The sequence below is a fragment of the Apodemus sylvaticus genome, chromosome 6, assembly GCF_947179515.1.
Source record: "Apodemus sylvaticus chromosome 6, mApoSyl1.1, whole genome shotgun sequence".
Classification (NCBI taxonomy): domain Eukaryota; kingdom Metazoa; phylum Chordata; class Mammalia; order Rodentia; family Muridae; genus Apodemus; species Apodemus sylvaticus.
Genome location: NC_067477.1, coordinates 120,523,704 through 120,542,695, shown reverse-complemented (window position 1 = coordinate 120,542,695; position 18,992 = coordinate 120,523,704). Strand labels below are relative to the sequence as shown.

The 18,992-nt window shown below is 41.2% G+C and overlaps 1 protein-coding gene across 2 annotated transcripts in view; it reads right to left on the bottom strand.

The window, feature by feature from the left end:
- Ttc27 (tetratricopeptide repeat domain 27) overlaps positions 1–18,992 on the bottom strand; it is a 138,976-nt gene that overhangs the window by 35,517 nt on the left and 84,467 nt on the right. For both annotated transcript variants that reach the window (XM_052186371.1, XM_052186372.1), the window contains one exon: positions 816–914. In XM_052186371.1, coding sequence (XP_052042331.1) covers positions 816–914 — 99 coding nt within the window. The remainder of the gene's footprint in view (positions 1–815; positions 915–18,992) is intronic.

Sequence of the window (18,992 nt, the reverse complement as noted above, 5' to 3'; positions counted from 1 at the left end):
TCACAGCCATGCGTAACTCCAGTGCTGGAGATCTGATGCCTTCTTCCGACCTTTTCTGCATGTAAGCTCCAGGCATTCACATGGTGCGCATACATACATGCAGGCAAAGCATGTGTATACACAAAATAAATCTTTTTAAAAAAATTAAAACACACACAAAAAAATGGAAGGCGTTGTCTGCCATTCATAAGGTGCCTTATAGTTAGAATACAAAAATAATCCTACAACTCAACAATTTTTACATGGGCAAAGGATGTGAATAAACATTCCCAAAGAAGACATTAAATCAGCTAATAAACAAATGCAAACATATTCAACAGAGTTATCCATTAAGAAATATACATTGAAGCCATGAAATACCACCTAGAGAAAATAGCCAACAATGGCAAAGATGCTGAGAAACTGGAGTCCTTACTCACTGCTAGCAAGTACATTATTAAAAAAGGTCCCCTGGGAGAGGCTGCCAGTTCCTCCAACACTTGACCCTCTCCCACTAGTATATACTCAAGAGAAAAGGAAACATGAATCTACCAAAAACTGGCAAACAAATGATAGTGGCAGAGCATTTCAGAAATGCACCAACGTAGAAAAGATGTCAATGTCATCAACTGGTCAGTGGATACATGTGATCTGCCCTAACAATAGATCACCTGTCAATAAAAAAGTTCATGGAGCGCCAATGCAGATTACAACACGGATGGCTGTAAAACACTAATGTAAGTAGTAGAAATCAGCACAGCTACTCTAAATGCAGCACAATTCAGATAACTTAAAGACAACAGAGCTGAAATGAGGTAGGGGCAAAACACACTCACATCGGGCTCTAGGGTCACACAACGCTGAAACGCCTTTGCTGATCCACCGTAGTCTTCCAAGGCCAAGTAGGCACAGCCTAGAGAAAACCAGACCCCAAGCTGCAAAAATCAAAAGTCAACATTATTCAAACACATGTACACATTTTGAAGATACAATCTGAACATGTTTAAGATACTACCGAAAATACACATCTCTGCAGAATTCAGAACTATATATAACATTTGCTTTGTGTTGAGTTTAACTGTAGGAAATTTAGTGGAGATAAAATTTTCCAAAAAAATTTCAAAGCTGTTATAATAATGAAAGCATTAATATTACTAATACACTCAGTGTTAAAGGTAATGGGCAGCTTTGTTGATAGGCCTTTATATTTGCTGGAATTGGGGCTGGAGAGATGGCTCAGCGGTTAAGAGCACTGGCTGCTCTTCCAGAGGATCAGGGTTAAATTCCTAGCACCCACATGGCAGCTCACAGCTGTCTGCAGCTCCAGTTCCAGGAGATCTGGTATCTTCAAACATACATGCAGGCAAAGATCAATGCATAGTAAAATAATTCATCTAAAGCTGGAATTAATGATGTTTACAAAGGATCAACAGACTCACAACTGATTGGTGCACCACAAACAGAAGGACAGAGTTCTTCTGCTCTCCTCCCCATTCCCAGAGACCACCTCCACTATTTAACAAGAGCAACCTCCCAGGCACCTATCTATGTAGGCTGCAAAAAAACTTGGGGAAAAAAAAAAAACCCAAAACCTGGCTGCGATTGAAAAACAGGTAACTACAAAAACATTCTTTGCATCACAGGGTTTCCTTAAAATTCAATAGACCCTATCAAAAGGAGCTATAACTGGTAAAAATTGAATGGCATTAGTCAGAAAGGTATCTATTATGAGTTACATTTGTTTTCCTTCCAGTCACAAAGCCAGCAGTGAAGGAAAACCTACTTTCCTTACCTAACACATAAGCAAGGAGAGGAGCAGGAAAGGAAATGAGATGCTCAGCGTCTGTCTCCGCCTTCCTCACAGGCAGAGGAGGAGCTACCTCCACACCCTGCTCCCCAACCTCCACAGCCCTGCTCCCCAACTTCCACAGCCCTGCTCCCCAACCTCCACACCCTGCTCCCCAACCTCCACAGCCCTGCTCCCCAACCTCCACAGCCCTGCTCCACCGGGGGGGCGGGGGGGGGGGCGGGGGGGGGCAGAGACTTCAAAGTTCTCAAGCAGAAAAAGAATTTTAGCTGACAATTAGAGATAAGGCTTCCAAAGCAAATATCCTAGGGCAACTTAACACTTCTCTCAATTCACAGGAGGCTATAATAAGTAGCCTTCCTTTAATAAATAATAAATATAAATATAATAAATAGGGCTTCCTTTATGCAGAACAGATTTGGTAGAGGCCAGGTGAAGGCTGCAGAGAGTGGCCTGGAACTGTTGGGAAGAGGAGCAGAGAGACTTGTAGAAACTAGTTTGAGGCCCTGAACAATGGGACTGCCACATAAAGACCACTTAGCTTTCACCTGGCTATTGAAGAGAATGAATGAAAAGAACCATTCAAGGCACCAGAACATTTCCTGAACACGGCACAATCTAAAAAGAAGTCCAATCCTGACTTATGTGACTACGTAAAATAGGAACCCGCCTCCCAAACAAGTTCAGTTTTGAAACTTTCATCAGTTCTAGGGTACAGTCCTCTTTTCAACACCTCTGAAAAAAAGACAAATCTGGGTTTTTCTTGTGTTCTTAGCCTCGGTCGTGATTTATTACAAAGGTCCTATTCTGCAGTCCGAATTGGCATCAAACTCATGGATCCTCCTGCCCCAGCCTCACGTGCCAGGACTGCAGCCATGCAGTAACATAACCAGCAGCAGTGTTTTCTACACGAAGCAGTACTTATAATGTAGGAGTCTCTTCCAACGTTAGAACATTGGCTGGTTAGAGACACCGACTTTTAACTCACTTGGAATGAAGACTATCTCACCGAATTCTAGGACTAAATTAGGAATGCTGCAAACGCCTCAACAGAAAAAACAAACAAACAAAAAGCAAATATTCTTCTCTACAGGTTGATATTTTTTTAAAAAATGTATGAAATCAAGATACAAATGGAAAACTTTACTTTTTAATCCACGAGAAAAGATTAGCAAATAATGCAAATAACAGCACCCATAGTACAGCTCCAGGCTCCGGCCAATGAAGTTTCAAAAAAAGCCAATGTTTTATACTCAGTATATTAAATTCTTAATGAAAATTTAGACATATGATTTAATCTAACATAAAGTATTAATATGGTTCTTGTATCCTTTACCTTTGGTTATTTTTTGCAGTTGTTTTAATAATTTACATGTAAAGAAAATCTCAAGATCAGTTAACTATTAGCTTGCATCCATCAATACCAGGTAACCAGGAAGGAGAGACCTTTAAGCATCTTGGCCTTGGACTCATACAAAGCTCTCAGCTTTAAGCTCCAGGGTCTCCCAGTTGCTATCAGCTGACTCATTGCAACATCTCTATTTTTTATTTTTCAATGAACGTTATAATCTGAAGAACTGTGGACAATGCTTAGTATCTCTTTTACTTTGTTTTTAAATCATTACTTAAACTACCAGTATCAATAATCACTGAGGAGGCCAGTGAGATGGTTCAGCAAGTAATAGCATTTGTCCCACAAACCTGACAACCTAACCTGAGTTTGATGGCCAGAACCCATGGCAAAAAAAATAAATAAAAAAAAAAAATAAGAAAAAATAAAATAAAATAAACCCCCGCTGTGGGATCGCATCTAAGGTCTCCAAGCCTATGGGATGCACAGCCGGGAAGCTTGTAGGCTAGCCATCTTATCACTCATCGACAAGAGGTGTGCAAGATGAAAGGAGAAAACCAATTTCTTCAAGTTGTCTGCTGATCTCCACTTGCATGCTAAGTCAGTCACACATGCATGTATGCTTGAGTACAGATGTGCATTCTCTCTCTCTCTCTCTCTCTCTCTCTCTCTCTCTCTCTCTCTCTCTCTCTCTCTCTCTCTCCCTCCCTCCCTCCCTCCCTCTCTCTCTCCCTCTCTCTTTCTCTCACTCACCAATACAATATATATGAAATAAACAAGTCAAGAAGCCTCAAAACTTTCACACAACTCCTTAAAATACAGCTGAGTTCTTTAAGCTCCAAGATCATTGACTTAGCCCAGAGCTATCAGATGGGTAAGAACACAGATTTAATACCTGCTCTGGTGGCTACATTTTTTTAAGTTTAATAATATTTAATTCTAGATACCCAAAATGAGACTGCTTCAAGATGTTAATATATGAACCGCTTAAGAAGTTTTATATCCACCTTTTCCCTGCCATGTCTTTTAAATCTGATGTGCATCCAGGACTTGCAGTACTGCCTCTAGGAGACATGCCACTGTCTCCTCCCTTTAAAGTTAATCCACAGACCTGGCTAAGGGACTACTGAAATAGAAATCTCTGTTTTTTTTAAAACTCAGCTGTGTGACATTTTTCTGGAAACTGTCTTGTGAGAGGGTATGTGATGTTTAGAAAGAATATAAAAGGAATCCCACAGACAGTGACAGGACACTCTTGCATTGCTTTTTGTGTGACGCTTCGCTTCTTCACTGGTCTCTGGATTTTGCTTTGTAGAGAAAAATGCATCAAAGAACCTCTTGTGGTATTCTGGCTGGTTCTGGCCACTTCCCGACTCATCCTGATTCAGCCAAGCCTTGCTGTTTATGTTGGACTTAGTCATTACTACTGATTTGTATTTGGTGTTTGCTACTCAATATTGGTGTTTGCTGCTGGTATCCTGACAACGACGAGTGACATAACCTCAACCAACTATTAAATAATCCTCTTTTCCTATTTTAACCTTCTTTTTTACCCCTTACCTCTGATCGGTGGGCTAGAAGGGAGGCTGAAACATTTACGAACCCCACCAAAGTAGGTTTAGAAAAATCTAAGCCTACAGGTGGCACTCAATGTGGCCTAGGCATCCTGGGTAACTCTGCTACTGTAACAGAGGAATCAGCAAGTTTTGATGGGTTGGCATCATAGGTAATTTCCTCAGTCGTTTATCATTACATGGATAACATTTTGTTGGCTGATTCTGATGAAGATGCTTTAGAGAAAATGTTTAAGGAAACATGCTGGGGGTAAGGGAGGTTACAAATTGCTCCAGAATAAATAAAAAGAGGAGATTCACTTAGTTATAAAACTGGTTAACAAAAAAACTGACCACAAAAGGTACAGATCAGTAGAACCAAACTCTTAACACTTTTCAACAATTAATGGGAGATATTAACTGGCTGAGACCTACAATTGAATTAAGTACTTATAAGTTAAGGAATTTGTTTCAAACATTACACAGAGATTCAAATTTAAACAGTCCAAGATGTCTAACAACTGAAACAGAAAAAGAATTAATTCTTGTAGAACAAAGACTGCAAGAAGCAAATGTAGATAGAATTGATCCTAAACTTGAGTGTATTTTGGCCATTTTTCCTTCAACTCATTCTCCTACTGGGCTCTGTATGCAAAGGCAAGATAGTCTTATGCAATAGATTATCTTAGCTCATAAGCAAAGTAAAAAATTGAAGACATATATAGAAAAATATTTCTGAATTAATTATAAAAGGTAAGACTACATCAATTGTCAGGAACAGATCCAGCCGAAATTGTAGTACCTCTGTCTAATCTGAGATTATGTCAACATGGTACTCAATGAAGACTGGCAAGAGCTTGTAGTAACTACTTGGGAACAATTAATAACAAATATTCAAAAGGCAAACATGTACAGTTAATTTAAAGAACTAAGTGGATTCTTCCACATATTGTAAAGAGAACATCAATCCCAGAGGCACCAACATTCTGTGCAGATGCAAACCAGATGGGGAAGACAGTTATAAGTCACACAAAATAAGAAAAGTGTTCAAAAGTCCATATATCTCAGTTCAAAAATCAGAATTGTATGCAATCTTTAGGGTATTTTTAGATTACCCTGAATCTCTTAATATAACTACTATTTCTTTAAAAGCAGAAAGAGTTGTTTGGCATATAGACTGCTGAATTTGTTCCTGATAACTCAGAATTAACTTTGTTATTTACACAATTGTAACAGGCCACCAGAAGTAGAAACAATCCATATTTCTTACTCATACTCAGTCTCATACAGGTTTGCTAGGTCTATTAGCTTAAGGAAATTGATGAATTACTAATAGAAACTGTGTTAGAAGCCCAAAATGTCATAAAAAACATATTAACAGTAAAGAGTTAAAGAAAAAAAATTCTATCACTTGGCAACAAGTCACAGAAATAATAATAATAATAATAATAATAATAATAATAATAATAATAATAATAAATATCCTATGTGTTCTCTATATGACCAAACTCCAGAGCCTCCTTGTAGCAATCCTAGTGGTACCAAAAGAAATTATGTTTCTCATTTTGCAGAATTTGGAAAACAATGGTATATACGCCATATATGTACACAGAGTTTCAATGGGCAACTGCTTTAAGTACTGAAAAGGCTGATTGTATAATTACACACTTATTGAAAATTATGGCAATTATGGGGTTACCTGTGCAAATTAAGACCAATAATGTTCATGCATATGTTTCCAATAAGATAAAGCAACTCTGTGCATATCACAGTATAAAACATATTTCTGGTATCTATACCACACAATCCTACAGGACATGCAGTTGCAGTAAGAGCCAAGAGTAATTTAAAAGAAATGCTTATTAAACAAAAAAGGAAGAGTAAAAACCCCCAGGGACAGACTAGATAATGCTTTGTTAACTCTAAATTTTCCTTTTTTTTTTTTTTTTTTTGTTTTTTATTTTTGTTTTTTGGTTTTTTGGAATTTGTTTTTTTCGAGACAGGGTTTCTCTGTGTAGCCCTGGCTGTCCTGGAACTCACTCTGTAGACCAGGCTGGCTTTGAACTCTGAAATCCGCCTGCTTCTGCCTCTCAGAGTGCTGGGATTACAGGCGTGTGCCACCACCACCCGGCTAACTCTAAATTTTCTTTATGTTGGTAGAAAAGGAACAACAGCACTGAGAAACGCTGGGTTATCAATAAAACTGAGGAAGTAAACCAACCAATATACTATAAGGATAAGCTGACATTAGAATGGAAGCCTGCAATAGTTTTAAGTTGGAAATGTAGTTATGCTTATATAACTACAAGGACTGAAAAAAATATGAATACCAACAAAACTTACAAAGAGACTAGAAAGATAACACAGAGACTAGACAAAAAAAAAAAAAAAATACAGCTAGCTCTTCCTCTTCCAGGATTTGGCCAATATCCAACATTTCATACGGTATCAAAAAGATATCCTTGCCTCCAGACAAGTGACCTTAAGAACATGACTCCCGTTACCAAAAGGCAGGATGGATGTTTTTGTTTGTTTGACATGTTATGGTTGTTTATCATCTAGAGTGGTTGGTCGTTACTGGTTATGGTCAGGGAGGAAGCAAAATAACGCTTAAATCAGGGATCTTTCTCTTCTAACAATGGAGAAAAAGAGGGGAAATAAATAAAGAATCAATCTACTAGTCTTAAATATTTTACTTTGGCATAAATTGATATATAATGTTAGAAATTTAAGATTGTTTTGTTAGAATATTGTTTAATGATAGAAATTTAAAGTTGTTTTATTTGATTATTTTATTTTGATAGAAATTTAAGGTTGCTTTGTTTAAATATTTAATGATAAAATTTTAAGGTTCTTTTGTTTGACTGTTGTTTGATATGTTGTATATAAGTAGCTTATTTAAAATATGATGTAAAGTTCTAGTTTTATGGTTCTCATGATTATTTCTATTACATGTAGGTTGTTAATGATAGATAAAAAGAAAACTTTTTAAAAAAAAAAACAGAATGGGGGACATGAAGTGGAAACTTCTGGTTTAACAACTCTGTTGTGCCACATGTTTTTTGGAAGTTGTCTTTGTAGAAGGGCATGTGGTGTTTTGCTGAAAACAGACCCTTGAGAGGGTGGTGTGATCTTTAGAAAGAAGATAAAAACCTCCACAAACTGTGGAAGGACGCCCTTGCACTCTTCTTCATTGGTCTTCACGTCATAGAACCATACCAAAGAAATTCTCATGGTATTCCAGCTGATTCTGGCTGCTTTCCCTGACTTGTGCCAATTAAACCAAGCCGCCACTACTGATTTGTGTTTGGTGTTTGCTATTGAACTGGACTGCTAGTATCCTGACAACAAAGAGTGGAATCGCCCAAGGAACTACTTCTAAGCAATCCCAAATGCCTTTTCCTAGTAACCTCCTTCCCCACCCCCCCTCTGGTCAGTGGGATAGAAGGGAGGTTGAGGCATTTAAGAACCCCAAATAAAGTAGGTTTTGAAAAACCTAAGCCTCAGACCACCCCTCAGGAAGGCAGGATCACCCCCAGGAAGGTGAGCTCACCTCAAGCCATGCTATAGAAACAGCAGGATAACTAGCCCTCTAGTGACTTATGGACCCCTTCCTGCCTCCTAGCACAGTCAAGAGCCCCAGTGAGCCCTGTGAGGACGCCCACCTTTCTAAGTGCAAATCCACAGCTTTTCCTTCCCTCTTTAGGGTGCTGGTCAGAACCTAAATATGCCTTTTCTGGTACATTGGGCTTCCTTATTCTTTCTCCCTGTAAACACCATCTCCACGCCACTCTGTCACCATGAGTCTCACCTCCACACCAGCTTAACTCAAAGGACAAAGTTGTTCATTATCTCTCCAGTCTCCTCCAGGCAGCTGCTGGGATTTACTGCTTGCCTGCTCTGAGAATTTTTTCTAATACTAATAAAATTATATATAATTTTCCACTCAAATCTATTTTAAAATTACTTTATTAATGGGACTAAGAACCTCAAGAGTTTCTTAATACCATACCATGACTGGCAATAGCCCCTAAAATTTCTATTAACAACAGTATATGCTAATTTTGCATACCTACATCTCAATTTAACCTTTCATATACTAAAATCATTACTGTTCCCTCTTTCTAGTCACCAAAATAATTCTTACTTAACAAGCACCTACTAAGTATGCCAGGCACTGACACTATGAGCTTTCCATTTATAACTTCAAGTATTCCTCACAAGAACTCTACTAGGGAATGAATGGCACCCTTATTAAAGAAATGCTGAACTTAGGAGATATTCAACCACATCAGTGTTACTCCAAAGCCCACATCCTCTCCACCTCAGCATGCTATATTGGTATATCTCTCAATATACCATCCTACCTACACATGAGCTATGATTTATGCCAATACACCTGTCTTAGTTAGGGTTTTACTGCTGTGACCAAGGCAACTCTTAATTGGGGCTTGGCTTACAGGTTCAGAGGTTCGTTCAGTCCATAATCATCAAGGCAGGAGCATGATAGAATCCAGGCAGGCATAGTGCAGGTGTCTACATCTTCATCTTCAAGCCACTAGGAGAATACTGGCTTCCAGGCAGCTAGGACTACAATATTAAAGCCCACGCCCACAGTGACACACCTACTCCAAGAAGGCCATACCTCCTAATAGGGTCACTTCCTAGCCCAAGCATATACAAACCAACACACCACCCTAGTCACCAGTAAAGAAAGAAGGGGAAGCCAGGGCGGTGGTGGCGCACACCTTTAATCCCAGCACTTGGGAGGCAGAGGCAGGCGGATTTCTGAGTTTGAGGCCAGCCTGGTCTACAGAGTGAGTTCCAGGACAGCCAGGGCTACACAGAGAAACCCTGTCTCCAAAAAAAAAAAAAAAAAAAAAAAAACCACAAAAAAAGAAAGAAGAAAGAAAAGAAAGAAAAGAAAGAAAATAGTGCAGTTACATGTACTGGAACATTTGTTCTCACACATCTGGGGCAGGCCAGGAGGCCATTGCTATTGCTGGCCATGACCTATGGAAGTCAGAGCCCAGTGTATGGGAGCCAATGCAGAAAGACAAAAGCAAAACAACTTTATTTTGAATAATATGACGCCTGTATTTAAATAATGATTGCTTAAATATTTTAAATAATTAAAAAAAGAAAAAAATACAAGTGGCTGGAACATGGCCTGTTGGAATCGCCCTCCAGAGTCACACAGAGCACAATGGAAGTGAGCAGATGGCTGACCCAGGAGACTGAGCACCTGTGTGGCTTCAGCTATAATACTCAACCTCTGAGTCTCAGTCCCTGGACAGTAAGGTGGGGATGGGGGAGTGCGGGTGCGTTAAACAAGGCTATAATTCCAAGGCTCTGGGACTCCCCAGAAATTATAGGGTTCAGAGGTACACTGGTGCCATCTAGTGGTGGAATAAACACACTGGTCAGACAAAACAAAGAATCAGCAGATTTGAAGAGCTACAAAGGGAGTCTATTCTATTAGAGGCCTTAGAAATCAATACAAGAGACCGAGAGAAAAACATGGCCTATAGAGAAGGCTCACTCAAAGCTTCGTGATTACTAACTCCTGGAGAGCAGTGTGTGCAATGAGAGCAGCATCGACAGCACTAGAAATTGGTCATCTAAGGCTAACGGTGCCACCAAAGAATGAGTAAAATTACTTTTATGACTAAAAAGATAACTTTACAACACGAAGGGGAAACATAGACAGTGATACCATGTGCTTAGATATCACAATTTTGTTTTGTTTTGAAGAGATGGAGCACTGTGTAGTCCTGGCTGTCCCGGATCTCACTCTATAGACCAGGCTAGCCTTAAACTCAAGAGATCCGGCGCCCTCCCCCACCCGCCCCCCCACCTCTGCCTCCCAAGTACTGAGATTAGAGGCATGTGCCACCACTGCCTGGCCAGTCTTCTGACTCGGTAACCAGTTTTTTCTTCCTAAGGGGTCTGGGGGAGGAGGGGCGTCCACATGGATAGACAAAGGTTCACACTTTCTGCTAAGTCCCTTCAGGACCAACTGGTTGGCATCTGTCGGTCTCATGAACTAAGGTGCACATCATCTAGCCCTAAAAGCACACCCCTTCTCCATTCTGTGCCTTCTTCCCTTAATCCCAAGGCACAAATGGAAACAAGCTGTTGAATGTAGTTCAACAGACAGGAGATGCCCTTAGGCCAAATCAGGAACACGGCAAACACTGGTTGTGGCTTTTGCCTGGAGATGCTTCGTGCTCACTTCTTAAATATGTGCACCACCATACTTAAATTCTTATATTCCCCTCACTGAAGGTGACTCGCTTTAACCGGTCAGTTTCACTGTCTCCCTAAAGGGATAGTTTCCTCCATTTTTCTTTTACTGTTGTAAAAGAATTCTACTACTGGCTGTCTAAAGCTGTTTCCCTTCTTGTTTGGATGTTTACAGCTATTCTGTTATTTGCCTACTCTTTCTAGAATACACTGCTTAAGTCATATGCACCTGAGACCTCCTAGTAGGTTTATGTTCCTGTTGAGTTACATATTCCCGGCAACAGTGATTTCTACCATTACTCATGCAGAGCAATAGGTAGGAGAGAAAGTTCCACATTTGCTACAGAGAGCAACTGGACCAGAGCTGAGCTAGCCCATACAGACACTGGCTCTGTTTTTCCAAGCAGTGGAGTGATACACGATACACAGACTCGGCTTCCTACCTTATGCAAGCACAGGATAGACCGGCCTGTGCTATGCTCCTTGGGGTTCCTAGGACTCAGAACCAGGTATCAGGCAGTGTTTTTGCCTTCCCCACTGTACTTAGTCTCAGTTACAGCCCAGATGCTACCACAGGGTGCAAGTCTTTTGGCAGTTGTAAAATTAAGCCTTAGGAGTTCCTTTCTTTTTTCCTTCTTTTCTTTTTTAAATTACTTACCAATATGAGAGGGAGAGGGAGAGGGAGAGAGGGAGAGGGAGAGAGGGAGAGAGGAGAGAGGGAGAGAGGGAGAGAGGGAGAGAGGGAGAGAGGGAGAGGCAGAGAGGGAGAGGGGGAGAGAAGGAGAGGCAGAGAGGGAGAGAGAGAGAGATTTTTTTCTGTACATATTATTCACATATGTTCATCCTGTGTGCTCTTTGAAAAGGGAGCACCAATCTCCTTGAATTTTTTACCACAAATAATACAGCAGAAATTATCAGATCACATTTCAAATGGAGATATTTTATCCTTTCAAAAACTAGAATGAATCAAGCATAGTATCACACTCCATTAAACCCAGTGTTAGGGAGACGAGGCAGAAAAATGACAAGTTCAAAGCCAACCGAGCCTACATAGTAAGATCCTGCCTCAAAACAAAAAAACACTAAACTGATAGGGAACGTTTGCCCTGCACATAAGGGTGACTGCGGCCTGGGCCTTGGGATGTATATAAAGGTCTGGCTGACAGGAAGGGCTCTGGAGACTCACTGGGCATCAAGTGCCAGACAGCTCCCCAAAATCAATCTTACAACTTTATTCTGCTTCTTCCAATAGCCCAGTGACTGTTCATTAATGGGAAACAACTTCTAAGCCATCAGCTGATGGTATTCAGGACTCTCTAGAGCTTGACCTTGTGTCCTCCACGCTCTGGAGCTAGGGCAGATGTCCAGGCTGAGCATCATCTCCAGTCTTCATGAACTACAGCAACTGGTACACACTAACACTTCTATTTCTTCATCTATAAAGTGAGTAAAAACATTAAGGACCTTGGTGATTGTGCTGCCAGCTAAGAATGCCCACAGAGTGCTTAAAAATCAGTACCTGAAACCTGGTCATATGTAATACTCCTTGCTGTGTTACTATTAGGATAGAATAAAATAAAGTCAAAATTCTACAGTCACCAAGAATCTTTGCTTACTAAATGACCGGTGTTTGCACATGCAGAATATATTATTCCCAAAAGACATGTTCCAGTTTCACTTCTGTGCAAATCTAATCCTTCTTTAAGTCCACATTGAAACTCTCTTTGCCATCAGGCCTTTTCTGACTATCACTGCCTCATTCACCTCTAGGCAGCAAAAGAACATTGCCCATTTAGTCTACCACTGGTTACAGGGGACTCGCACCTCTCCTCTCCCCACTTAACACACATAAATCAAAGGATGGCAAGTCTGCATCTTAACAATCTTTTGCATCTCTCAATACTGCTAACTGGTCTAAAGGAATCCACATTACATACTAGCTTAGATCATCAGTGCTTTAACAAGCTCCAGTCTCAGGAAACATTATTCCTGTTGCAAGCTAATATTTCATCTCTCCTCATCCCTCTGTCTCCTAGTGCCTGCCGCTCTACCACTCAGCATTGTCACTGGCTTCCCTCCACCTTTGTCCACCGCCTGCAACAAAACAAAGTCATCTAGTATCTCCTTACTTAACTATCTGTTCTTGGTTCAGCACTACATTTGACCACCATCTCCCCAGTAAGCAGTTTACTGATGGTAATCTGCTGTCTCATCCCACTCACTCTTCAGTCCTTAGAGTCTGTTTCTCATGGTCAACAGTGGGCTTCAACGACAGGGACCCGCTCTTAGCTTTCTATGAATGTTATAGCATTTGCCATCACCCTGATGTTTTCAGTTCTATGATCCCTCCCCTTAGCTCTTTCCCCTCTAGCCAATGTGCTGTGTTGACCCTTGTGTGTTCCATTTAATTTGTATTTCTGGTAGTGTCCTTCTCCTACCTCCCTCCAGTCACTGGAGGTCCAGAATACAGGGCCTATCTCATATTTTTAGCTGGTACAATGTTCTTGAAGAAATTTATTTACTACTGTAGTTTCAACTTACATGTGAGGAACAGCATCTGCCTGCTCCACTCTGTCTCACAATGGCTCTTTCCTCAGGCTTTTAGCTCTACGGGACTGTCAGCTACCTTTGCTGTAACAGCACTGTCACCTCCTATTCAACATCCAAACCATACCACACCTTCTGCAAAGCAGTTCTTCCTGAATTTCCTGTGGCTAATTTAAGAGACATCTGGGTCTGGAGATGTTGCTGAGTAGTATTAATGTATAGTTACCGTGTGCCAGCACCTGGGTTCAATCCCCTGTACTACACACAGACACACAACACACAACACACACACACACACACACACACACACACGCACACGCACACGCACACGCACACGCGCGCGCACACACACACACACACACACACACACACACGCACGCACGCGCGCGCACGCACACACACACACACACACACACACACACACACACACACACGGCATCTGGCATCCACACTGGTTCCAAGGCTTCCTTCAATCCTGCCAACCCAAGGGTAAACTTGAAAATCTTCCTTTGTAGCAAACCTCATCATCCTATTCCTACTCATGCTTACAGCTAAAGTCACTGATACTCACCTATGACATTCATTCTTTAATTAAACTTTCAACAATATTATGTGTGCCATATCAGTCATTTACACAAAATCACAATAGAGTTCCCTATCCATAGAGCTAGATACCCCTAAAGCAGGGCCTTAAGTGGTTCACAGACTGGTTCTCCTTTTATTATTTTCCAGCACAAATTCTTTGCTCTCTGCTCATAAGTTGGCACAGCCTAATGCAAGCCCACGTCTGCATTTGCTATACGGCAGGCACTTGATACTGTTCAGTCACATGACTACATAATATCCTGTCCAAACAACAACCCTTTCAAAAAGACAAAGAATACTAAAACAATTTAAAATTGATAATTTTTAAAAAGCATTATCTATTATCTATTTACCAATTGTCAATTTTATCATGTAAGGGGATTTAAAGACCCCAAATCAAAAATGCATCAGGTCTGTTGGTTCAAGTATAATTACCAGGTACAATTCCAGGACTCAGGAGGCTGAGCAAGAGTGTTGTGAATTCTGAGCCATTTTGAGCTACAAAGTAAGTCAGTATCTCAAAACACTACCATCACTGCTATTAGTAACAACACAGAAGCTACTGACTGGGAAATACAGAAAGCAAAATTGCATCTTATTTTGTCTAATTTGTGTCCTCTGAAACAAGTGACTTCATTGTCAATGTCTGTTTAGCATACATGAATTTATAGCAGCATTTAGAAATGTTAGATCTGTCCCGTGACAGATGGAATTTTACCCAGAATTTTAATGCCTTTTATCCAAAATGCGTTAATAGATCAAAAACCTAAGGTATTAAGGAAACTAATCTATTAAAACTAATTTTACTCATTTTCACCTGCCCTACACAAAAAATGAAATGTTAAAGAACAAAAAAAAGGAAAAATTATTCACGCCATAATTGCAAGTTACATTTGGATATAGCCTTCTTTTCTTTCTGAGATTTATTATTTTTATGTTCTGTGTATGTGTATCTGAGCACAGTTTGTGCACATGAGTTCAGGTACTGCTGGAGGCCAGAAGAAGGTGCTGATCTGCAGGACCAGGAGCTACAGGCAGTTGTGAGTTTGCCAGTTTCCCTCTTCCTACTCCCCTTAGCTGTCCCCCCAGTCCAAAATGGAATTAAAATCTTTAATTAAGGAATTAAAACAATGTCAGTCCTTACAGAACTAAAGCCACCACTCCCTGGATGGGCCACCTAGGTAGCAAGCATACACTGGACAGCCATGTGAACTCTAGAAGCCAGGCTCTCCCTCACACTCTCTCCAGCTGAGAAGGCAGCTTCCCCCCTCAGCATCCTCTGCTTCTCATCCCTCATTCAACAGCTGCCCCCTCACATCAGCACTACGCCTCCCCTGCCCCATCCTGCAGGGCAGCTACTCCCCTCTCCTCAAGTCCTTACTACTAGTGGCATCACATGACCTTACAAAGGTGAAGTATCTGCTAACCAAGGAGAGGAGTTAAGGAGAAAAGAAGCTTTTCAAAAGAGAGAGGAACAAAAGGAAAGAAAAGAAAACACACGTGTTGAGCTGGGGTGGAACACATGACAGGAATGAACACGTTCCTTTTTCCGTGCTACACATACTGGTTTGATATATAAGCAATTCATTTTTACGTTTTGCATAAAAGTCAGGACAAGGGGAAGAATGTCTAACAACAGAAATAAAAACTTAAGTTTTACATAGGTCTCTGTGGAGATTTGGTTAGATTTCTTCCCTACTTACCCCAGTACTTAAATCCCTGAAGTCCAAGATTAAATTTTACTAGTTTCTTGAGTCTTGTGGGGGAAAAAATGGGTGGGCATGAGTGGATGGTAGCTAGCAGCCTCCAGCACTAACAAGCAGTGTGTGTCTTCTGGCTCTCTGAGAAGTGTGCCATAAACAGTATGTTAATGCCGCAGCCCATCCCTTGACATAAAGCCAAACAGTGCTATTTTTACATCGATGCTCTGCAGATGCCTCGCTCCATTTACCTACATCTCACATTAAAACTAATCTTCTGGACAACATTTTTTTTTAAAGTTCTAGCTTCTCTTTCTTGTGGCACTTAAAAGAGATAGCACAGTGTAATGACAGCTCTTTGTTTAGAGACATCCAACTTGGGTCACAAGTCACTGAGTCTAGTGTTTGAGTTATAGCTTGTAGTTGTGCAGAACTGGAGCACCAAATGCCTGTGTATTTTGGCATTTGTTCCAGTCTGCCTGAATTGAAGACACATGGCAGGCTGCAAAATACCCTCACATAATATCTGTCTGTACTGCGACTCTGCTTTGAGCAGCTGTCACTTCTTTGTCTCAGTAATTAGTTCTAAATTGTATAACAAAGCCATCAAGCCTGTCATGTCTTTCCTTGCAACTTCCCCCAAGTCATCCTTTTGTTCCAGTGTCCCCCCTGCAAAACATAGCTTGTTACCAGGCTATCTAGTGTCCCCTCCCATAGCTGTGTACACAAAGCAATGGCCCTGAGTCCCTCTGCTCACAGCTCATTCTTGCAATGAAGGCAAAGCATGACATAAATCAACTTTAGTTCCCTAACAACCAAACAAATAAGACAGTATAGCCTCACATTTAAGATATGTGATAGCCTGAGTCAATCTAGCATTCCCATTGTAAAGGCCCTATTTCCTCCAGCTCTGAAAAACTGGCATGTTTACCAGCAAGTCCATGCCTTCAGCATACAACTTAGTTTTTGTTCCCAAAGCTCTACCGTCTGGCCCTCCTTAAGTATGACTTGTCTCTCAAAGCTGAGTCCATTCTATTCTCTTGTATGTGAGAGGAGGAAAGACTGATTTAAATTAGGACATGGTTTTTCAACCATAATGCTGCTCACATGACAGGCCAGAAAAGCTAGTACAGACAGCTGTGCACTGAGATATTGTATCATGGGATTTTTGTCCCGCAACATCTCTGATATTGCTCCTTTCACAAGCCAATAGCACATGCCCTCACTTCCCCATTATGCAAGTCAAAATTATCTCCAGAAGTTATGTAATCACTTGTAATAAGAATCACTGCATTGGTACAGCTGTTGATGAAAAGCAACTCCACAGTTACACACTAAGCAGCTCTGCTGCCATGCAATCCCCACTAATTCCAGCAGAGACGCTGTATGTGAATGTCCTATTCTTCCCCAGACTGCTACCCATCACCAGGTTTGGAGGATACTAAATATTATTCTTATTAACACATGCGCGTGCACACACACACACATACACACACATACACACCTTAAACTTTGTTTGAAGAATACTCTAATGAAACCTGATTCTTTGAAAGCTAATTTTGAAAGCATTATGTCTTCTTCAGTGTAAACTACCAGGTCTACCTTTTTTGCCCACCCATTTTCATATCATTTCAGCACCATTCATAACAGGCACCATGTGGGAGCAATCCACATGTCCAGCCAGTGAGCAGGGGACAGATGTGGCACAATGGGATATTATCCAGTCCCATAAGAAAGAGACTCACATCGCTATTGTAGCATGGATGAGCCCAGTGGGCACACGCTAAGGGGAAAAGCCAGTCACCAGAGATGACCACTGAGGGCTGGGAAGATGGCTCCGAAGTTAAGAGCACTGCTGCTCCAGGAGGTGACCAGGATTAGGTTCCCAGTACCCATAGGGCACCTCACAAATGCCTGCAACCCCAGTTCCAGGGGAATCCAATGACCTCTTCTGGTCTCTGCGGACACTATGCACATGGCGTATACTTAACAAATGCAAGCCAAACACTCATACACATAAGGAAAAAGAACACTATATGACTCTTATGGAGATGGAGAATAGTTGCTAAGAAGGAGACAATGCGGCTGCGAAGGCTTACAGAAAGGAAATGAGGACTTGTCTAACAGATTGAGTTTCAGCTTCACAGATGAAAATGTTGTAGAGACCAGTTGCCCAACAGCATGAACCTACTTCATATCAATGAACTGCACATTCAGGAAAGGCAAATTACATGTTACATATGTATTTTTTAGCCTTAACTAAGGGGGAAAAAACCTGTTGGCTCCACAGTCAGATCATCTGGATTTCAGTACTAGCAATATGCCCAGAGAGGTACCTGGCTTCTGGGAGTCCTGAAAATATCAGTAGCAAATTTTAACTCAGGGGTACCCAAGCAGCAGTCCATGAGCTGTATGGGCTCTGGGATGGCTACAAAGGTGGCCCAACACAAGGATCACACACTTACAACATAAGGACTTTTTAAAATGTGTTGGAGCTTGAGTTCTTGACTGTGAACTTTGTAGCTCATCAACTTGCACTGCAGCGAGGCACAAAGCAAGCGCGAGCATGCTCTTCCTCTTCGGGTGGCTGGTACACTCACCCACAAATACGGCTCCACTTGCCATTTGTACCACTGAGTGTGATGCCACTGAGGAGATGACTTCTTTAGTGCCATTAAAAGGGACTAAAAGAAATGTATACAGAACAGTAAAAGAATTTATGTTAAAGTGATTTCCTTTGTCCACTATCAGTATGTATGTTGAAGCTGGTCTGGTGCTGCTATGTATTCAAAACGCTAAATTCTGTGCCTCAAGGTCTGGCTGCCCCAACAGGAGTGGAATGCTCACATATGCCAGCTTTTGTTGTACAAACCTTGCTCCTCAAGTTAACTGGTCAATAAAAGGCTAACGCCTGTGACTGGGCAGTATAGAGAGGAAGGTGGGATTGCCTGGGAGGGAAAAGAACTCTAGAAAGAAAAAGGAGGAAGGCTTTTCACGAGGCAACATAAGAGGAAATGGGTGTGACTACGGGCCTGGAAGGTAGGTATCGCTAGCTGCAAGGCTGTGCGGGGCTAGGTGGTCGGGTTACCTTAGATTAGCTGGTGGGGAGTCCACCCAGATAAGGGCTCAGCCTGTTTGTAGCTATTTGGGGAACTAGCTGGTTAAAGACCAACTGCCGCCATATTAATTTCCAGCATTAGCTATTAACCACAGAATATTTAAAT